This window comes from Ochotona princeps, chromosome 24, assembly GCF_030435755.1.
Source record: "Ochotona princeps isolate mOchPri1 chromosome 24, mOchPri1.hap1, whole genome shotgun sequence".
Lineage (NCBI taxonomy): Eukaryota > Metazoa > Chordata > Mammalia > Lagomorpha > Ochotonidae > Ochotona > Ochotona princeps.
Genome location: NC_080855.1, coordinates 4,855,792 through 4,877,805, shown reverse-complemented (window position 1 = coordinate 4,877,805; position 22,014 = coordinate 4,855,792). Strand labels below are relative to the sequence as shown.

Here is a 22,014-nt window from a genome sequence, read left to right as displayed (position 1 = left end):
CCTGAGGGGGGGAGATGCAGAGAGCACAGAGAGAAACAGGGTTTTGCCTACCTACGGAGCAACGAGCCCGGCTCGCCCCCAAGCTCAGTGACCCGCTGCGCCGTCTGCCCTACTCCCAGCCTTCGCTTTGCGTCCAGTGTGCAGCGTGAGAGCGAATGCAAGAGACCGAAACAGACATTCAAAGCGTCATGGGGAGGGGTCAGGGGTGAAGGTATGGTCAAGCTGCTGGGAGGAGAAAGCAGACACACTGGAAAAGCCAAGCCAATTCAGTGTTTTAGTATCAGGGTCAGAAGGCCCTATTACCCAAATATCCCTTTGGATACCTCATCAACGGCCTGCTCACACACGGGGGGGCGGGGGGCAGGCGGAGCAGCTGAGCCCGGCCCCTCCCCACGGGGGCTCTGCCCCTGACGCGGCTGTAATCCAGCCCTGAGCCCGCTCTCAGGGCCGCCAGCCCCCACCCTGAGAGGGTCTGAGGGCTGCCCGCCTCTCTGAGCTGGGACGGGGAAGCACAAACACATGGAAGCTGGAACCCTGGCTTTAGGGGGTCAAGGAGACTGGGGGGCCCTGGCTCAGCCCAGGTGAGGGGAAACGGGTGGGGGGATAGTGAACCAAACAGACTCAAGCATGGAGGGCCTAGGCTGGGGAGGCCTCAAGAACAAGGTTGGTGGGTGGGTTAGAGGCCTCTTCTTGCTCAGAACGCCATGCTAGCCCAGGGAAAAGTGAGCTTTGCAAAGGGCACTGGCCTCCCTGTGGAGCCTTCTAGTCACCCACGATCCAGCTCTGTCAATCAGGAGGGGACATGGCAGCTGGAGAGCAAGGCTGGCAAAGGTGGGCGGTGTCTGGTCCCAGGCTAACGGTGGGGGAAGTGGCCAAGAGGCAAACCCTAAAGCCAGGACCAGGAAACCTTTCCAAGAGTTCACTAGCTTCTCCTTGGGCCGCCGCTTCGGACCGGAGGGCCTGGAGAGCTGAGCCCTTCCCAGCCCAGCCACAACGGCTCTGACATCGGGAGAGCCAGAGCCGGAGCATGCCGGGACTGGGGGTTGGACCCTCCCCAGGAGCGAGGCCACCCAGGGTGGCCCCTTCCTGAGCACAGGGCTCCGGCCCGGCGTGGCAATGAAGCCACCAGTTTCCGCTGGGCTATCCAATGGGCTGGGCCCTGACCTGCCTTCAGGCCCTCCCAGAGGTCTGCGTGATAAGACAGGGATTCACCCACTGACATCTTCCAACCACAAGTGAAAAATTGAGCTTTCAGAAAATAAAAGACACACAGCAACTTAAAAAAAAGATGATGCTGGGGTGACAGCAGCTGACTTTAAACCTGAAAAGTGAAATGAATGCCAACAGCTAGCAGGGATATTTGAATGATAGAGAAAAGCAGCTGGATTACCCCCTTGCTACTCCTTGTAGGGTGGTGAGGAGGGGAAGGGGAGGAGGGGAGGGGGACTCACGAAGGGGAGCATCACCTAACATCTAGTAAGGACACAGCAAGAGACAAGGCACACGGGTTTAGTTAAAAATGAACTCGTTATGTTTAATAAAGCTCGGTATTACCAAAATCGTGGTACAAACATCAAGTCACACGCCCACACGACAGAATTCCATTTACAAAATGTTCCTCGGGAAGCCTCGTCGGGCCCGAGTCTGTGGTCTGGGTGGGCAGAGCAGGGGAGGAGGAGGCGGGCTGGGGAGGAGGCGGGCTGGGGAGGAGGCGGAGGGCGGAGAGGAAGGAGAGAGGAGGAAGGCCAAGCCCAGACCCAGCCCACATACGAGCTCCAAAAGAGCCGCTCAGCGACATCGTCACAATGATACAGTACAAATAAAAACAAAAGGGAAAATAGGCAGTAAGGCAGGCTACGCTGCCAAGAACCCGACGGCTGCCTTCCCGGGCCATCCGAGCGGACGGCCGCGGCGCCCGCCATCTCTCCGCGCATGCTCGCTCGCTCTCACTCACTCACACTTGCTCGTTCGCTCGCTCTAAAGCAGGGAAGGTATTTTGTGTTTGGAGCTAGTAACCTTGGTCAAGCGAGTCCTCCGAGGAGTCACTGAAGGCAGACCGGGCCTCGGCCTCTCGGAGCAGCAGACAGAACGGCTGCTTCCTGCCGCCGGCCGGCTTGGGGTTCAGAGTCCTGGGGCCCGCCAGGCCCCTCTTGGTGAGCTTGGGGCCTGTGGCTGATTTGCTGTTCTTTGTCACCATGCCACACAGGAGGGAAGATGCTAACTTGGAGCTGGAGGGGGCCTGGGCGGCCCACTCGTCCTTCAGGAACCCCTCGTCTTCCTCGGAGTCCGTATCTGCAGTGAGGTAGTGTTTACAGGTAAGTCACCAGCCTGGGTCGGGGCTGGGGCCGCACCGTCCCGAGTGCTCCGCAGCACACACGGGGAGATGCCCGCTGGCCATGGGAAGCACTGCCATGCCACCGCACTGGCACACGCCACCCCGGCCTGGCCTCTCGCTTCTTCCCCAGGAGGCCTCACCCATCACAGCCATGTCAGCCTTTGCAGGCCTCGGGGGAACAGGCAGAGACTGTCTCCTGGTCACAGCATCACCGCCCAACGGCCCCTTGCCAGTCCGCGGGATCGGGAGGGACGGGACCCAGCAGCGGAAGGGCTCCCGAGAGCCGAGCACGCACAGCTCTCCCCCACTCCCACACAAGCAGATCCCAAGGATGAAGGCAGCCACGGGCAAAGCCGACGAGTGATGTCACAGCCAGGTGGCCCTGCCCTACGCACACAGCACTGAGAGGGGCCTCTAATCCTTCCTGGCCAATGGGCACAGCACAGGCCCCTTCGAATCCAACCCGAACAGATGCCAGCTCCATCTGTTCTAACAGGCCATCTAGCAAGACAGGAGGAAGACACCACAGCCCAAGGCTGTGATCCTTTGATCTGGTAAAATCCACTCCGAATGGCAGAAACATTCACGAACACAGCTGCAGCTCTGGCAGTGCCAGGTCCAAGTTCAAATGAAGCTACACCAGGAGGGCGGGGGAGGGTGGCTGCTTCCAGCTCCAGGAAGGCCCAGTCTGGGATAGGCCGAGATCAAGTCTCACCATTCAGCAGCCCTGCCAGGCTGTGAGCCACTCTCCTCTCCTGTGCTCCAACAGGTGTGTCCTGGGGTCACAGCCAAGGCCGCAGAGGCCAGGCGGTGGTGCCAAACAAGCTGGCTTCCTGCGAAAACCCACCTCCTACAGCCCAGACCGAAACAAGGCACTGTACTGTCTTCTGCCTCCTGCCTAGCCAGCCGGGTCCCTGCTGGGAAAGGGCTGGCCCTCTGTGAGCCACACCAAGGCCACGCAGCGAAAGCCCCACGGGACACGCTGTCTTCACAGCGGCACCTCGCAGCCACCGGCCTGTGGGAGAGGGGCCCGCTGACTCCCAGTTTCTCTCCCCAGGAAGATACAGACCAGGCCTCACCACGCAGACTACCAATCTGAGCATTTCTTCTCACACAGGAGCACACGCACTCCAAAAGCCTCAGGCACCAAGCTCACCCAACTTCAAACTTGACCCCATCCACATGCAGCTACAGGTGAGGCGGAGGGGAAGTGTGTCCACACTCACAGACCATGCCCACTGGGAATGCCAAGGCGCAGCAGTGCCCTTGCCCCTCTTCTTGACTGCAAAATCAGCAGAGAGGGCAACAAGGCCCTGACTGTGCCCCTCTCTGCCGTGTCCACCCCTGGCCAGGGTCCAGCCAGTACCGCGTGGTCACACCCATCTGCATCCCAGGCCCCGAGTTAAGACCATCTCCTTCCACAAGGGACATAAGCAAATGGCCTGCCCTATGGCCCAGCACACCAGCCCTGCAGACCCATGAGCCCAGGGCCAAGAGAAGACACACAGCCTAGAGAGCGAACAGCAGCCAAATCCTGCTCAGCGGCCATGTTTCACCTCTTGACCCACAGCACTCACGGCTGCACAGCCCTGAGAGGAAGGCAGTGCTTTTCACACCAAGCCCACAAACACTTATATTTTCTTTCTTAAAAAAAAAAAAATGCACTTTAGGCTTGGCTGTGGTGTGGCAGGGAAAGCTGTGCCTACAATACCCACATCCAATCTAGGTATCAATTTAAACCCTGGATGTTTCACTTCTAATTCAGCTCCCTGCTAATGCTCCTGGGAAAGTAGCACAGGATGGCCCAAGGGCTTGGGCACCTGCACCCACATGGGAGACCCAGATGAAATTCCTGGTCTTTGAATTTGGTCTGGTCCAGCCATGAGCTGTTCAGACTTCTGGGAACTGAACAGTGGATGGATCTCTCTCCGCGCCCCCCCCCCCCATCTTCCTTTCAAATAAATAAATAAATCTTAAAAAAAAAACTTCATTATAAATGTTAAACAGGCCCATGTTTTGCACTTAATGTGACATTCAAACTCCTCACCTCCTCCCACAAGAAACTATCCAGGGTCCATCAAACCAGATAGAACCATGCAGTGGCCCTGGCCGTGGCCAAGGCCTCCACCCCTGCCAGGGCCCAGGACAAGCGTGGCTAAGAGGCAGGAAGCATGCCTGACAAGCCCCTCCAGCCTTCCTCCAGCAGCTACACGCTGAGCACCTGCCCAGTGGGGTGCGTGGCACTCGGCGCACAGACACCAAGTGAGCACTCGTGGCCTCCAGGCAGCGGCCCTGCCCGGGGAACAGCCCAGGATCTGGGACATGGCAGTCTCCACAGGACACAAGGCTCTCTGAACAGTTTGTGAAGAAATGGAATTTGATGATTTCCCAGCACTCAAAATTCATGCGCACTGGGGATCTTCACAAAGCCTATGCAAGATGGCGCACTTTGAAAAAACACGGGGGTATGGAAACAGTTCTGCACCAAAGTCCCACACGTACACCACCCACGAGCTTTGTGAAACTGTCTCTTCTCAGGTCCACTGGCTGTGCAATTCCACAATCCCATGCCATCTCCAGAACGACCCCACCGGACAAGACCAATGTGGGACACAGCCATCAGAAGAAAGTTCCAGGCGAGTTTGACCGAACCAGGTCTGACCCCGGCTGAACTGTGTCCATCCGAATCCCACACTTGCACGACCTGCCCGGCCTCAGCAAGTCTGGTGTAACAACGCCCGGGAGACTCCGTCTAGGCCCGGCCCCACACACTGCACACGCCACCCATGCTCTTCCCACTCAGCCTTCCCAAGTGAAGCAAACATGGTCACCCCTAGGAAGCCCAAAAGCAGTTGCACTCCGATCTCTCTAGGGCCCGCAGTCACAAACCCCAAGACACGTAAAGCCTCCATATTGATGGCTTCCCGTAGGAAGTAGGGAGCGGGCACCAGCCAGCTGGCCCACACCCAACACCCCCTCACCCCCACCCACCCAGAACTGGTAACCAACCAGTCCAAGGCGCCCATCCAGCACACGCACATCCACCCCAAGACGCCAGTTTCCCCTACACTTGTGGCCAAGAGACCTTAGAGCATGCCAGGACGGAGGAGGAAGGGGCAGGAGGGAAGGGGAGGGTGGCACAGGTTAGAGGCTGCACAGCGCTGGGCCGCTACTTACTGTAGGAGTAGCTGCTCACTTCCGAGGTGAATGGGGAATGAGCCAACTTGGTCTGGCCTCTGGCCTTGAACCCCAGCTCCATCTTCCTGGCTTTGGCAGCCCTTTTGTGTTTACCTTCTCTGGTAGATTTCAGAGACAGGCCGAGGCCTTTGGCCAGCGCCTTCCTGTCCTTGCCCAGCAGGCTGTCGTAAGGAGTCAAGTATCTGCCACAGCCCCCGGTATTCCTGGACTTCCCCCCAGAACTGTCAGAAAGCTTGAAGGGTGACTTGAGCTTGTCCTGCTTGGTGAGGGACAGTGCCTTGTCCAGCTTGCTTGCCAGCTGCTCCTGGTCGCTGGCCATCTTCTTCTTCTTAATCTTCAGCTGGGGAGGGAAGTTGGGTCGCAGGTTAAGATGCTGGGCAAAGCAACACAGGAGCTCTCAAGTCATCTACTGCCTTCCTGGACCCAGGCCACAAGCTCTGCACAGCAGGGCCCTCTGGGCTGGCCTCATTGGGTCGTGTGAAGACAGAGGCCACTCCTGGAAACGCCTGGCCCAAGGCATCAGACATCTGCTGCTGTGGCGACAGTTACTGTGGGTGCCAGCATTCTCACAGCAGTCCAATCTGGCAGCACCTTCAGCAAGCAGAACTCAGAGGGCTGAAGGGAACTGTGCTGAGGGAGGAGCAGGGGCAGGAAGCAAGATGGCAAACCCAGCAACCTGCTTATCTCAGCCCCCAGCAGCCGATGAACCCAGCCCAGCCGAGCACAGGGCCCAGAGCGGCTGAGAAAACGCCTGCCGGGAGTGTGTCTTGGCTGCCTGAAGCAGAAAGCACAGATTTCACAGATTAAATTCCCGTTAACTGTAGTCACTTGCTGAAGCAAAATGTGCAGTTTCAAAGCAACCATCGCCTTGCATTTCAGCATCTCATCTGTGCTTTTTCTGACCAAGAAGCACTTCATAGTTGGGGAGGAAAGCCAGAGAGTGTCATTTTCACAACCATAAAAGCATCCCTCACAAAAGGCAGAAGGACCCTAATGTGTAAGCTGGGCCCGCGTCCTGACCAGCAGCCCAGGCCCCTGTGCCTCATGGGGCTGGGGCTAGCGAGGTGAAGGGTCCAACACTGCTTAAATGGCAGGGCCTTTAGTGATGACGATGTTCTACAGAGACGAGACCAACCGAGGGGCCGGTTCACCCTGGAGAACTCACAGGGCCGCCACTGTGGAGCACCCTGGTTTCTCGGAGCCAACCGGCGGCACAGTGGACAACCACAGCAGTCAAGCACTTGCTTCCTCGTGTGGCTGCTGCAAACAGCCTGCAAGACGCCAAGGGTGGTGGCTGTGCAACTTCACAAGTCTCAGAGCTCCCCCGGACCCAAGGAGAGTGGGAAGCAGTCGTTCGGGCACTAAGGCAAGCACGCCTCTGCTTTCCGAACAGCACATGGGGCTGACACCCGCACCCCAGCTGGGCAGTCCACCACAGGGTTACTCACCTGACTGATGAAGTCGGCCGAGGCTTCCTGCTCATCCAAAGCTTGGCTCCTGCCCCTGGCTTTCCCCACTGTGACGAGTGCATCGTGTTCCTCTTCGGGCCCCTTGGGTCGCTTTCTTATCCCTGTTCCCAGCTCATAGCCATCAGATGTCAGCAGGGACTTGCTGCTTAGCCTGAAATCCAAAGACATCACTGGTCAGTACCCTGGGCCAGCCAGCACTCATGGCTTGGGGCTCTACCCTTGCGGTCCCGGAGGCTGAAACACACTATGAGGCCAGAGCACCACCTCTGCAAAAACAGCTTTCCTACAACTACGGTGCTGGGATCCTGGGAGAGTTGTGAAGGAGGAGAATGCCAGTTCAATGAGAAAGGGGAAAAAAAAGTTAAGTTAGCATCCTCAGCTGGCCTCTTTCTTGCGTTCACACGCACACACACACCACTTCCTCTCTCACACATATAAACACGTATACCCACTCCTGTTACCAGGGAAACACCTCTTTACCAAAACTCTGCCAAACTCAAGGATCAGAAACGCCAAATCAAGCCACCGGGAAGGGAGGGACAGTTAAGCTCAAGTGCTGACAGGAAGGCAGTGCTGTCCACCAACTTGCGTGGCCTCTGAGAGCCAGCAGCAGAGGGCCAGCTGCCCCAGACACAGGCTCCTCTCACCTGCTTCCAGCAGCAGAGGGCCAGCCGCCCCAGACACAGGCTCCTCTCACCTGCTTCCAGCCGGCCCTTCCCAAGCTGCAGCAGTCCAGCCCCGCTGCAGGCTGTGCACCTGGCATGCTTGTACTCTAGCCACAGACCCGCCAGGCTCTGGAAAGCCAGCACCTGGCCTGAAGGCCCAGGAAGGGACGGAGCCAGGCTGGGAAAGCAGGCCGGTTGGCTCCCTACACAGCCTGTGCTTCGGACCACTAGGCCGAGGCCTAGGCTGCTGCTGGCGGTTCAGCCTTGCGCTGGCTTCTGCGCCAGGAGCACCCCCGCCTTGCAGGACTGGTCAGAAACACACCAAGGAGGCTCAGTGTGAGCTGTGGGGGCCCGTGGGGCCATCACACCCCCCTCACCTGAGCCCTCTGAAACCCCCAAGGTGCCTTCCGTGAAGACCAGGCTGCCTAGGGTCTGCCCCGCCCTGGCGCTCCAGGCTGGGAGAGCTCCAGCCTGTGCTGTGATGGGTCTCCCGGCTGCTGCTCCATGCTCTGCCCTCCGTGTGCCCAGGCCTGGAGAAAGAGCTCTCCTCCCAGCACTGAGCCCAGAGGCCCACAGAGGGCCCTTCCCCAGGGATGAGGCGGACACAGTGCCTCGCGGGGAGTAGCCCTGGGGTCGGCCCAGGCACTGGATAAAGCCAAGAGAAAAGGAGGACACATCTGATGGGGAGAACCAAGCAGCAGCCTGAGGGAACCCCTCCAGGTGGGGCCCAGCAGGTCCCCCCAAGGGACGAGGTGTGTGGACAAGAGCAGGAGTTGGTCCCTAGTGCAGCGGAAGCAGGTGTGGGTGGCTGGAAGCCAGCAAATGCTCAAAGCACGCCACAGTAAGCCTCGCTGGGGTAGGGGTCCCAGCTCCAGGAGCTGCCTCGCTGCTTCTGCTGGCCCCAGCAGCTACCAATCCAGCTACCGAGGGCCTGGAGGTCCCCGGCGCGGGTGCAGGCACCGCTGGGCCCCGTGCTCCTCCCCACCGAGGGGCAGCCTTACTTTCCGCCACTGGTGCGGCTCTTCCCTCGCTTGCGGGGGGGCGACAGGGCGCCCGGGGTGTGGCTCCGTTTCCGCGGCCTGCCAGGGCCTCTGCGTGCCAAGCTTCTATGGGGTTCCTCGTGCCTGTCCCTTAAAAAGAATCACAGGCTGGGCTGTGAACCTGGGGGGCAGCGGGGGAGCGGAGCGAGGACGCGCACACCTCTGACACCTGCACTGCCTGCTGCCTGGGGGCTCCGGGAGGGGCACTCACTCGCAGTCCCTGCGACGCTGCAGCTTCACCAGCTCACGCTGCTTCTCCTTGTACTGCCGCTGGACCTCAGCCAGCCGCATCCGGAAGTCCAGCTCCAGGGCACCCATGTCTTCCAGCGAGGACTTCATGGCGTACATCTGGGGGGTGCAGATAAAGGTGAGGGCTTTGTCTAGCCATTGGACTCCTTGGACCAGTGACAGGGCTTTGGGGTTACAAGACCCTGGCTCCCATCCATGGCCACCCCTTCCTGGTGCTGCTCGGCCATGTGGCCCCAGCTCTCGACGACAGGAGCAGAGTGCAGGGCCATGTGGGAAACAGAGGCTCCGTCGCCAAGCACCCCTGTGCCGTGTAGCTGTGGAGGCTCAGAGGGCAGAAGCCGCTTGCCTGAGGCCTCGTGGGCAGCAGGAGGCAGAGGCAGACTTGGCTCCCACACTGTCCTCCCATCTGTCCAGCTGCTACCCACACAACACACCTGGTGTGCCATCAGATGGACAGACTGAGGCCCACAGATGGGAGCCCACTAGTCTGGGACCGCCCAGCAGGTGGCTGGACCAAGTGGGGCACAGATCAGGCCTTTCCAACTACAAGCCAGCCAGGTGGCTATCGCCCACGGCCCACGGGCCAGCTCACCCGTTCCTCCTTCTTCTGCATCCAGCTGTACTTCTTGTGGGGTTTCAGCTCCCGTGGGAGCCGCAGGGTCTTGAGCGGGTCCACAAAGGGGCTGTCCAGCACCTCCTTCAGCATGTGGCTGCTGGCCACCAGCAGGCTCTCCAGGGAGGGCCGCACAGCCCGGCCCACTTCCGCACCTGCACATGGAAGAGACAGGTGAGTCCAGGCAAACAAAAGGGGTTGGAGGGGGTGGCGGGCAGTGAGGCCGCTTAGGGGGCAGGCAGGACTCACAGGTACCACAGCCGACCCCATATGACACAGGGAAACACAGGCCTGGTGTGAGAACACTCGGCTGCCCCCGCTGTCTGCTGGAGCATAAGACCCCAGTGTGCTGAAGGTCAAAGAGCTTCCGCTGGGAGACTGGCTCGAGAGGCTTTATCAGGACTGCGCTTCCCACAGCGAGAGCGTGCAGCGCTTCGCATTAGAAGGCGTGCAGGACAAACACGGACCCCACTGAAGGCTGTGAAAAAATCACACCACTTTGCCAACATGACAACCCCTCCTGGGGGTGGGACGGAGGCCACTGTGGGCATAGATTCTGGCAGATGGTTCCAGAAACGTGAATGCACATTTATGTTCCAAAGCACGTAACACACCTGGGCGTCCTGAATACAAAACCAGTAGCAGTCGACACAAACCACATCCCACGCCACTCTCCTCTGTCCAGTGGCTCGTCACACACATTCAGCTGCTCACTGGTCTGAACTGCATGCAGCTCACCATTTCTGAAGGCCAACAACACCGACTGCTTTCACTGCCGACCCTAGCAGCAGCAGGGAAGCTCTCTCTTGCATCCGAGAGTTCTCATTAACCTAAGCGATACCCGCCATTGGCATCGGCTTCTTTCCAGAAACTCTTTTTGGATAAGAGACAAAAGCACAGGCTGTGACGGGTGTGTGGGGAAGGGGCCCACCAGTGGGGTTTGCGTGAAGGGGGAGGTGTGCCGTTCGTTCCCCTCCAGCCGAGAACCTCAACCCAGCAGAGGGCAGCTTGTCTCCACCTAATCAAAATGAGTGATACTACGCGTCTGCAAATTGACGACGTCTTTAAGATCTAGAATATGACCGCTCTTGGGGCCAGCACATCAGCCGTGGGGGGTTAGGCAACTGCATCCCACATGAGAATGCCTGGGTTCTAGGCCCATACACTCCACTCAGGATTACCCGAGGCAGCAGGCAGCACTCCCGGCCACACGGAGACCCTGGCGGAGCTCCAGGCCCCTCCTGCTTGCCTTCAAGCCTGGCTCTGCTCTGCTGTTAGGGCATCTGGGGAGTGAGGCCTTCAAGCCTGGCTCTGCTCTGCTGTTAGGGCATCTGGGGAGTGAGGCCTTCAAGCCTGGCTCTGCTCTGCTGTTAGGGCATCTGGGGAGTGAGGCCTTCAAGCCTGGCTCTGCTCTGCTGTTAGGGCATCTGGGGAGTGAGGCCTTCAAGCCTGGCTCTGCTCTGCTGTTAGGGCATCTGGGGAGTGAGGCCTTCAAGCCTGGCTCTGCTCTGCTGTTAGGGCATCTGGGGAGTGAGGCCTTCAAGCCTGGCTCTGCTCTGCTGTCAGGGCATCTGGGGAGTGAGGCCTTCAAGCCTGGCTCTGCTCTGCTGTCAGGGCATCTGGGGAGTGAGGCCTTCAAGCCTGGCTCTGCTCTGCTGTTAGGGCATCTGGGGAGTGAGGCCTTCAAGCCTGGCTCTGCTCTGCTGTTAGGGCATCTGGGGAGTGAGGCCTTCAAGCCTGGCTCTGCTCTGCTGTTAGGGCATCTGGGGAGTGAGGCCTTCAAGCCTGGCTCTGCTCTGCTGTTAGGGCATCTGGGGAGTGAGGCCTTCAAGCCTGGCTCTGCTCTGCTGTTAGGGCATCTGGGGAGTGAGGCCTTCAAGCCTGGCTCTGCTCTGCTGTTAGGGCATCTGGGGAGTGAGGCCTTCAAGCCTGGCTCTGCTCTGCTGTTAGGGCATCTGGGGAGTGAGGCCTTCAAGCCTGGCTCTGCTCTGCTGTCAGGGCATCTGGGGAGTGAGGCCTTCAAGCCTGGCTCTGCTCTGCTGTCAGGGCATCTGGGGAGTGAGGCCTTCAAGCCTGGCTCTGCTCTGCTGTCAGGGCATCTGGGGAGTGAGGCCTTCAAGCCTGGCTCTGCTCTGCTGTCAGGGCATCTGGGCAGTGAGGCCTTCAAGCCTGGCTCTGCTCTGCTGTTAGGGCATCTGGGGAGTGAGGCCTTCAAGCCTGGCTCTGCTCTGCTGTTAGGGCATCTGGGGAGTGAGGCCTTCAAGCCTGGCTCTGCTCTGCTGTTAGGGCATCTGGGCAGTGAGGCCTTCAAGCCTGGCTCTGCTCTGCTGTCAGGGCATCTGGGGAGTGAGGCCTTCAAGCCTGGCTCTGCTCTGCTGTTAGGGCATCTGGGGAGTGAGGCCTTCAAGCCTGGCTCTGCTCTGCTGTTAGGGCATCTGGGCAGTGAGGCCTTCAAGCCTGGCTCTGCTCTGCTGTCAGGGCATCTGGGGAGTGAGGCCTTCAAGCCTGGCTCTGCTCTGCTGTCAGGGCATCTGGGGAGTGAGGCCTTCAAGCCTGGCTCTGCTCTGCTGTTAGGGCATCTGGGGAGTGAGGCCTTCAAGCCTGGCTCTGCTCTGCTGTTAGGGCATCTGGGGAGTGAGGCCTTCAAGCCTGGCTCTGCTCTGCTGTTAGGGCATCTGGGCAGTGAGGCCTTCAAGCCTGGCTCTGCTCTGCTGTCAGGGCATCTGGGGAGTGAGGCCTTCAAGCCTGGCTCTGCTCTGCTGTTAGGGCATCTGGGGAGTGAGGCCTTCAAGCCTGGCTCTGCTCTGCTGTTAGGGCATCTGGGCAGTGAGGCCTTCAAGCCTGGCTCTGCTCTGCTGTCAGGGCATCTGGGGAGTGAGGCCTTCAAGCCTGGCTCTGCTCTGCTGTTAGGGCATCTGGGGAGTGAGGCCTTCAAGCCTGGCTCTGCTCTGCTGTTAGGGCATCTGGGGAGTGAGGCCTTCAAGCCTGGCTCTGCTCTGCTGTCAGGGCATCTGGGGAGTGAGGCCTTCAAGCCTGGCTCTGCTCTGCTGTTAGGGCATCTGGGGAGTGAGGCCTTCAAGCCTGGCTCTGCTCTGCTGTTAGGGCATCTGGGGAGTGAGGCCTTCAAGCCTGGCTCTGCTCTGCTGTCAGGGCATCTGGGCAGTGAGGCCTTCAAGCCTGGCTCTGCTCTGCTGTTAGGGCATCTGGGGAGTGAGGCCTTCAAGCCTGGCTCTGCTCTGCTGTCAGGGCATCTGGGCAGTGAGGCCTTCAAGCCTGGCTCTGCTCTGCTGTCAGGGCATCTGGGGAGTGAGGCCTTCAAGCCTGGCTCTGCTCTGCTGTTAGGGCATCTGGGGAGTGAGGCCTTCAAGCCTGGCTCTGCTCTGCTGTTAGGGCATCTGGGGAGTGAGGCCTTCAAGCCTGGCTCTGCTCTGCTGTTAGGGCATCTGGGGAGTGAGGCCTTCAAGCCTGGCTCTGCTCTGCTGTCAGGGCATCTGGGCAGTGAGGCCTTCAAGCCTGGCTCTGCTCTGCTGTCAGGGCATCTGGGGAGTGAGGCCTTCAAGCCTGGCTCTGCTCTGCTGTCAGGGCATCTGGGGAGTGAGGCCTTCAAGCCTGGCTCTGCTCTGCTGTCAGGGCATCTGGGCAGTGAGGCCTTCAAGCCTGGCTCTGCTCTGCTGTTAGGGCATCTGGGGAGTGAGGCCTTCAAGCCTGGCTCTGCTCTGCTGTTAGGGCATCTGGGGAGTGAGGCCTTCAAGCCTGGCTCTGCTCTGCTGTTAGGGCATCTGGGCAGTGAGGCCTTCAAGCCTGGCTCTGCTCTGCTGTCAGGGCATCTGGGGAGTGAGGCCTTCAAGCCTGGCTCTGCTCTGCTGTCAGGGCATCTGGGCAGTGAGGCCTTCAAGCCTGGCTCTGCTCTGCTGTCAGGGCATCTGGGGAGTGAGGCCTTCAAGCCTGGCTCTGCTCTGCTGTCAGGGCATCTGGGCAGTGAGGCCTTCAAGCCTGGCTCTGCTCTGCTGTCAGGGCATCTGGGCAGTGAGGCCTTCAAGCCTGGCTCTGCTCTGCTGTTAGGGCATCTGGGGAGTGAGGCCTTCAAGCCTGGCTCTGCTCTGCTGTCAGGGCATCTGGGCAGTGAGGCCTTCAAGCCTGGCTCTGCTCTGCTGTCAGGGCATCTGGGGAGTGAGGCCTTCAAGCCTGGCTCTGCTCTGCTGTCAGGGCATCTGGGGAGTGAGGCCTTCAAGCCTGGCTCTGCTCTGCTGTCAGGGCATCTGGGGAGTGAGGCCTTCAAGCCTGGCTCTGCTCTGCTGTTAGGGCATCTGGGCAGTGAGGCCTTCAAGCCTGGCTCTGCTCTGCTGTTAGGGCATCTGGGGAGTGAGGCCTTCAAGCCTGGCTCTGCTCTGCTGTTAGGGCATCTGGGCAGTGAGGCCTTCAAGCCTGGCTCTGCTCTGCTGTCAGGGCATCTGGGCAGTGAGGCCTTCAAGCCTGGCTCTGCTCTGCTGTCAGGGCATCTGGGCAGTGAGGCCTTCAAGCCTGGCTCTGCTCTGCTGTTAGGGCATCTGGGGAGTGAGGCCTTCAAGCCTGGCTCTGCTCTGCTGTCAGGGCATCTGGGCAGTGAGGCCTTCAAGCCTGGCTCTGCTCTGCTGTCAGGGCATCTGGGGAGTGAGGCCTTCAAGCCTGGCTCTGCTCTGCTGTCAGGGCATCTGGGCAGTGAGGCCTTCAAGCCTGGCTCTGCTCTGCTGTTAGGGCATCTGGGGAGTGAGGCCTTCAAGCCTGGCTCTGCTCTGCTGTCAGGGCATCTGGGCAGTGAGGCCCCAGAAGGCAGCACATGCCCTCTGCCTTTCGCTCCTCCCCACTTTCTCAAGTAAATCAAAACACATGGATGAGACTTGATAAAAATAAGCTTTAAAACATTCTTGCAAGTCCCCCGGGTGCTTAAGCAGAGCTCGTCAAATGCAAGAGGAAATCTACACAGTGCTGCCCTGGGGCTCAGCCATGTGAAACTGCCACATCCCGTTCTGACCTGGAGAGGGCCATCCTCGTCAGGTGCAAGCTGGCAAGAATACCAAGGTGGGGCCCGGCGGTGTGGCCTAGTGGCTAAAGTTCTTGCCTTGAATGTGCCGGGTTCCCATACGGGCACCAGTTCTAATCTCAGCGGTCCCACTTCCCATCCAGCTCCCTGCTTGTGGCCTGGGAAAGCAGTCGAGGACGGCCCAGAGCATTGGGACCCTGCACCCGTGTGGGAGACCTGGAAGAAGTTCCTGGCTCCTGGCTTCGGATCGGCGCGCATCGGCCATTGCGCTTACTTGGGGAGTGAATCATCAGATGGAAGATCTTCCTCTCTGTCTCTCCTCCTCTCTGCATATCTGACTTTCCAATAACAATAAAACAAATCTTAAAAAAAAAAAAATATCCAGGTGGATACATCTGTCTGGTCTGAGCTGGTGTGAACCCACACCAGAATGAGTCCTGCCTTTCCCCACTAGAGGGCACCATGTCCCCGCCAAGCTGTGAAGGATGGATGTCAGCAATGCCCACCAGGGCCATGCCACGCTCTGCCATGCCCTTGGGGAAGCTGAAGCCACCAAGCAGCCTAGGCCACGGGCTCCCACGGTAACGCCTCCCCCTCTGTGTCCCCAGAGTCTTAGCTGTTGGCTTGGGCAGAGCCCAGTCCTGTGGATACTCCCCTCAGATGGCCCCAGGATATGTGCAGGACCCCCTGGGCCACTGCACAAGTTGGGGTCCTGACTCTCAGGACCTACAGAGTTGATCCCATGAAAGGGAAGGTGGGGCCCACAGGAACGGAGCCATGGGGAGACACAGCTGTGCACAGAGAACCCCTGACAAGCCAGGGAGAGGGACCTGGCATAGTCCCTCAGTCTGCTGGCCTATAATTCTCTCCTCTGAGCTGCCCAGGCCAGCCTACTTTCCCACAACAAAGATGACCAGGCTGGGTGGGCTCTGTGGGACATCTGCGGGCCGCGTCACAGCACTGTCTCAAGCCTCCGCTGCTCCGGCTGCTCCGGCTGCTCCAGCTCCCGGCCAGTGTGCCTAGAAGGCAGCAGGTGATGGCCCAAGGGCTTGAATTCCTGCCACCTGCATGGGAGACCTGGACTGGGTACAGCTCCTGGCTTGGCCTGGTACAGTCCTGTGGTCATTTGGGAGCTAAACGATAGATGGAAGAGTCTCTCTCTCTCTCTCTCTCTCTCTCTCCCTGCCTTCCAGTTAATAAACAAAGAGGACAATGTGATACCTAAGACTGCAGACAGAGCTGCCCGGGTTCACCAGCCAGGCCAGGACAGGGAGCCCAAAGCAGGCACCCCCTTCCCCCAGGGGACCCCTCTGCTCCAGAAGCCCTCGGGTCCTCTCTTCAGTCCCCTCTGAAAAACACCAGCTGGCAGGGCAGTTTTCATTTTCTTTTTTTTTTTTTTTTTTTTTTTTTTTTTTTGACCATGAAAAGTTTGTTTTATTCCATGAAAATATTCTCAACAGAGAACACTACCTTAAACAAAGCATTTACCATTAAGAAATCAACATGTGCACAAAGAGTAAAAATTACTGAAAAATTAAAGATTTCTTCTGGACGACCACATGTTCAAAATTTAAGAATGATTTAGGAATGATTTAAACTGTACAAGTACAAATGTCTTTGCTATTGTAATCACCCATTTACCAGTTTTCATTTTCTTCTGAAGGAAAAACAGTTTTCTCCTGAACTATTATAATACAAAAATGAAAAATCCTCCATGAATTCTAGAATAACACCACACCAGTGTGGTCCGGGCAGGGGAGGGCATGTGGGCCATGGTTGACTGTGATGATCAGAAAACCTTGAAAACACCAACTTGTTTTACTGACATTTTTGCCTCTGGGGACACAGCCTTGGGACAATCAGACAACAACAAAGACTTTTCTCCAAGGATAATCACCCTGCTATTTGCAACAGGAGAAAAAAAAAATAGGATTGCGACATCGAAGGCCAGAGCCTGCACTGCACAGAAAACCCGGCAGCCTCTTCAAAAACATTTTTCTGAAATACCACGCCTGTGCAAAATGCTTGATAAAGAAAATATTAAGCGTAAACAGCAGGCTACAGGACACTGTAGTTATAGAACCACCTACGTTTTACAAGTCAGCATATGTGTAAGAAGTTCCAGAGCAAATACATAAGCTTCCCTAAGCGCTTCCCCGACAGTGGGGCCGGAGCCGAGCGTGCTGTGTGCTGTGTGCGGCAGTGGGCCGGGCCACCTGCAGGCCCTAACCAGAGCACCACAGGCTGTGCTGTGCCCGGCCAGTCACTCCACTCCCTCCGGAGGAACACGGCTCCCCCGGCTGCCGGGGGTAACACCTCTGAGTCCACAGCTGTTCCAGCTCCCTGGCCACTGAACTCTGGCAGCCAAAGAGCGCTGCTCTCAGCGCTGGCACCAGAGCTAGCAGGAGACAGGTGGCCTCTTCCAGGAAGGCCCCATGCTCAGGGGGAACTGCTGGAGCCCCACAAGGAGCCTGACTACCTTGGATGAGGTCAATCCAGAGAAAAGTGGAACACAGACAGGGAGGAAAGCGGAGACGAGAGAAGCAGGTGCTGAGGAAGAGAAAACACCTGATGCCTTGGTTTGAGCTCCTGGATCCAGACACACCTAAAATTACCCACTTACTGCTGAGCCATATAAACCTCTCCCTACCTTCTCTGAAATCAGCATGCGTGAAGGCTTCCATCCTTCATTGTTTAATTTATTTAATTTTTATTGGAGAGGCAGATTTGCAGAGAAGAGAGTCGGTGCGAGACCCTCCATCTGCTGGCTCACTCCCCAAATGACCGCAACAACCAGAGCTGAGCAGATCCAAAGCCAGCAGCCTTTTCCAGCTCTCCCATGTGGGCACGGGGTCCCATGACACTGGGCTGTCTTCAGCTGTTTTCCTAGACCATAAGCAGGGAGTTGGACTGGAAGTGGAACACCTGGGACTCAAACTGGTACACATATGGGATGTTGGCACAAAAGGTAGAAGCTTAACCTACTATGCCACAGCACCAGCCCCAGTTTCCAGCCTTTAAAACTCCCTTAAAAAAAAATAGTCCACAGATCAACTGTGCAACAGGCTGCTTTAAAATGGCCCAAACGGAGCTGGTGTCGTGGCGCAGCAAACGAAAATGCCCCCCTGCAACACCAGTACCCCACAGAGGCTGGTTCTAGTCCCAGCTGCTCCACTTCTCACCAGCTCCCTGTAGTGCACTGGGAAGGCAGCGGAGGACGGCCCAAGTCAGTGTCTTGCTCCTCGCACCCACACGGGAGATGGGAGAAGCTCTTCCTGGCTTGGCTCTTGCCCAGTCCTGCCACTGTAGCCAAGTGAAGGATTAAACGGAGGATGGAACTCTCTCTGTCCCTTCCTCTGTAACTGTGCCTTTCAAATAACTAAAAATAAATCTTTCAAAATAAAAACACGGTCCGGGCCAGTGTGGCAAGTTAAGCCTCTGCCTGCAGCGCCAGCATCCCACATGAGCATCCTTCTATCTGCTCCATTTCCAATCTGGCTTGCTGATGATGTGCCTGGGAAAGCAGCAGAAGATGGCCTGATTCTTTAAGCCCCAACACCCATGTGGGAGACCTAGAAGAAGCTCCTGGCTCCTGGCTTCGGACTGGCTTAGCTTTGGCCATTGCAGCCAGATGGAGATTAAACCAGCACACGGAAGATCTGTCTCTCCTTTCTGCAACTCTTTCAAGTAAAAAATTAGTAAATCTTTAAAAATGAGTGGGCCAAGATGGTAGACCACGTGTTCTCCCACAGTTCCTCATAAGAGAGCAGGAATGACTCAGAGGCACGGCCTGGGGCCTTCCCACCCTTACAGACCTGAGACCTGAGGACAGCCTGCAGACCAGCGGGCACCTCACCTCCCGGCTCCTGGCTCCGGCGCTGCAGCTCCAGCTCGGCGATCTCGCTCAGCAGGGTGATACCGTGCAGGAAGCTCTGCTCCAGGACCAGGCTTGGGGCCACGGCAGCGTCCAGCTTCTCCAAGGCCGGGGCCTCGTCAGCCGGGGAGGGCAGGGGCCTGGCCTGGGGCAGCTCCGCAGCCGCCACCAGCGCATTCATGCCAGCCAGCGGGTCCTCCAGGCCAGACAGGAACTGGTCAGAGCTCACCTCCTCCAGGTAGCAGGCACCGCCGGGCCCAGGGACAGCCTCCTGGGCGTCCAGACTCAGGGCCTGGTCCTCCGTGGCGGAGACGTCACACCGTGACAGTTCCAGGTCGGCTTGGGGCTCACTCAGGGCTGCCGAGGCCAGGTCTTCCTCGGGTGCCGCCTCCACTACGGGCACCTCCATGGGCGCATCCAGGGGCACCTCCACTGGCTCCTCCTTGGTCTCTATCAGTGTCTCAGGTGTCAGCCGGCCCCCCAGCTCCAAGGCAGCCGTGCAGGATTCTGTCCGGCCTGGCAAGTCCACCTGTGTTTCGGCCCCTTCCCTAAAGCCTGGGCACTCGGCGGGCTCCACACAGTCCTGGCCAGCAGCACTCAGCGCCTGGGCCTCCAGCAGGCTGCCTCCACAGCCGCTCGCGGGGCTCACGGCCGCCATGGTGTCGGCGGTGGGCAGGGCCAGCGGTGACTGCAGGGGAGGCAGCTCGGCTGGGCCTTCGTCCTCGTCCTCCACCTCGGCCTTCACCTCCCTCTCGACCAGCGTTTCTTCTTCCGGACCCTCCCGCAGTGGCTCCGGGATCTTGGAGGGTGACAGGCGGATGGGCTTGTCCTCGGGTGAGAGCGCCAGCTGCTCACGCCCCTCGGATGGGAGCGGCACATCGGGGGCCAGGCCATCTGCGTCGGTAGCTGCTGCGGGCTGCAGCAGGAAGGGGTAGGGCCTCCCGTAGTGCGGCGGAAGGGCTTGGAACGGGTACCTGGGGGGGATATCTGTCGAGACACAAGGTCGGTGTGTCATGGGCTGCCCCTGCCAGCACCATCAGCACAGGCCCGGAACAGGGCTGCTATAGGGTGGAGCTCCTCCTGTGGACAGGCACTTAGCTCTCCCAGGCCCTGGCCACACGTCTGGACCATGTGGAGAGAAGGGCTATGCATCTTGGCTCCAGGGATCTTACTCGCGCGCTCCAACGCAGAACCGTCCCTCCCCACTCAGCAGCCAGCCAGGTGAGCAAAAGCCATGTCAAGAAGGTTCTCTGGCAGCTTGCCTCTGCAGCCTGCTCCCCTCCGACCTCCCCACCAAGGCCGTGAGAACAGGCCATCCTCTCCCAGCCCCACAGCCCCAAGGCCATCGCCTGAGAGTGAGCAGACCCTCTGCCCACACCCAGCCAGCAGCTCGTGCTCCAGGGAAACCAGAAGACTCCCACAGCCCCAGGCCAGGGCCAGACACACCAGCACTGCACAGCATTCTCCCTGAACTCACACAGCAACAGTGCCAACCGTGCCAACCACAAGATCATGCTCCTAACACCGTGGGGGAGAGGACACACACTCTGGCCCCAGCTCACTGACCCTCAGAGCCAGCAGGCAGCACAGAAGGTATGGTGAGGCTGCTGCCAAGAACGGGCAACAGGGACGGGCACCAACTGCATGCTGAGGGGGCCACAGCCTGGCCTGCAGGAAAGCTCACGAGGCATGCTGCGGAGGGGCCAGCCGCCACCCAGGACGCCTGAGGCTGGCTCTGAGGACAGCAGGGGAGACAGCATGACCAACTGCTAGCCCAGAGCCCCAGGCACGGCCCACACAGGACGGAGCAGGGCGGCTCCTACCTGAGAACAAGGTCTGGAAGGGGCTGGGGGCTTCCTTCTCCAGCTCCAAGTCCTTCTTCTCCACCACGTTCTCTGGGGCCTCCTCCTTGCGGGTGACGCCAGGGGCAGGGGGCGGGGAGGCGGGCGGCGGGCTGCTGGGCTGGGAGCTGGGCGTGGCGGGATAGGCGTAGGCAGGTGGCTTGGACACGTCCTCCAGCTTCTGGATCACCTTGGCCTTGAGGGCGGCCACAGGGGATGCACGGGGAGACGGTGGTGGGCTCCCGGCCTTGCTGTAAGCGCCAGCGGGAGCAGTGGCCAGTCCGGGGGGCTTCCGAGGCAGCAGCCCAGGCCCTGCGGCGGCCAGGCCAGCCTTGCCCGCGGCCTCCAGATTGCGCTTGGTCACTCTCTCCTCCACCTCTGCCCGATGCTCCTGGGCCTTCAGTCGCTCCTGCTGGGAGGGGCCGGCAGGCAGAGTCAGCGGGGCAGCAGCCACCATGCAGCTGCCGGTCCCCGGGCTCCCCACACTCGGGGACAACCTCAGGCAGAGCCTGGGGTCCAGGCCGCCCACCCCCTCCCAGGCCTGAGATGGCCATTCCGGCACTGCACACGTGTAATAAGGACAGTGTTCCCTGTGGAACCCCAAAGGGCAGGGATGGGGGTGGGGCACAGAGCTCAAACCTGCAGCATGGGACCTCCACCCAGACCCTGGCCCTGTGGGAGCCTCATGGCTGCAGCAAGGGGCCTAGGGCAAGACCTGGGCTTCCTGGAAGACCACGACACTGCCCATTGCCCTGGCCGCTCTGCTCCTGGCCCAGCTGCCTACTAATACACCCGAGAGGCAGCAGACAATGGCTCAAAGGCTTGGGCCCCTGTCACCCACATCGAACACCAGCAATAAAGTTCCTGGCTCCTGCCTTTGGCCTGGCCCAGCCTCAGCAGTGGGACCATTTGGGGAGGGGAGCAGCGGATAGAGGAGTTCTGTCTGTCCTCTACATCAGCTGCCTTTCAAATAAGGAATGAAGGAAAGACAGAGAGAGAAAGAAGGAGGGGAGGGAGGGAGAGAAACCATCGCAGGAAGAAGCCGGTTGGCTGCACGTCGGCTGTCTGTCGCACACCAGGCCAAGGCTGGCTGCACGTCGGCTGTCTGTCGCACACCAGGCCAAGGCTGTGGGGAGCTGAGAAACGGGCCACAGCAAAAAGCTCTGGCAGCACCCAGAAGCGAACATAAACCCTGCACAATGGTGGTCCCAGGGATGGGGGCTCTTGGAAGCGGCGGTGCAGCGCAGCCCGCAGCCTGGTGGCGTGGATCACAACACCTCAGTTATCTGCGGGGAACACCTGGCCCACTCCGATGACGCCTGCTGCCCGAAGCCACGTGGCCAGTCTGGCAGAGCTGGGATACAAACCCAGAACAGGGCCCTGAAACCTGATTCATCTCTGAGCACACTGCACATGGGAAGAGGGAAGGAGGACCATCAGAGAACATTCCGGAATCTCCTTGAGGAGGAAGCGGAGAGCCCAACCTTACAAGAGGAGCCCTAGGGTCCCCTATCTAATGGGCTCAGAGACCCTGGCTCCCCCAGGGACAGGAGCCCAGGCCAGGCTGAGGGGGACAGGTGACCTCTGCCTTTGTTTCCCCGCCCGAGTCTTTGTGCACACTGTTCTTGCTGATGGCTCCAGTTTTTGCTCCAATGCCACTTCTTCCAGGAAGCATTCCCTGCCTCCCCGGCTTTCCCCCTCACACTCTGA

The 22,014-nt window shown here is 59.1% G+C and overlaps 1 protein-coding gene across 6 annotated transcripts in view; it reads right to left on the bottom strand.

The window, feature by feature from the left end:
* Positions 1–22,014, bottom strand: part of TNRC18 (trinucleotide repeat containing 18) — a 78,410-nt gene that overhangs the window by 24,334 nt on the left and 32,062 nt on the right. For 2 of the 6 annotated variants that reach the window (XM_058680639.1, XM_058680643.1), the window contains 8 exons: positions 20,287–20,716; positions 18,446–19,450; positions 9,549–9,724; positions 8,919–9,055; positions 8,669–8,797; positions 6,982–7,153; positions 5,513–5,873; positions 2,017–2,292 (listed from right to left, as the gene is read on the bottom strand). In XM_058680639.1, the coding sequence (XP_058536622.1) occupies positions 2,017–2,292; positions 5,513–5,873; positions 6,982–7,153; positions 8,669–8,797; positions 8,919–9,055; positions 9,549–9,724; positions 18,446–19,450; positions 20,287–20,716 (2,686 nt within the window). Of the gene's footprint in view, positions 1–1,694; positions 2,293–5,512; positions 5,874–6,981; positions 7,154–8,668; positions 8,798–8,918; positions 9,056–9,548; positions 9,725–18,445; positions 19,451–20,286; positions 20,717–22,014 lie in introns of those variants that run through there. The other 4 variants (XM_058680640.1, XM_058680644.1, XM_058680641.1 and 1 more) reach the window with 4 other exon arrangements.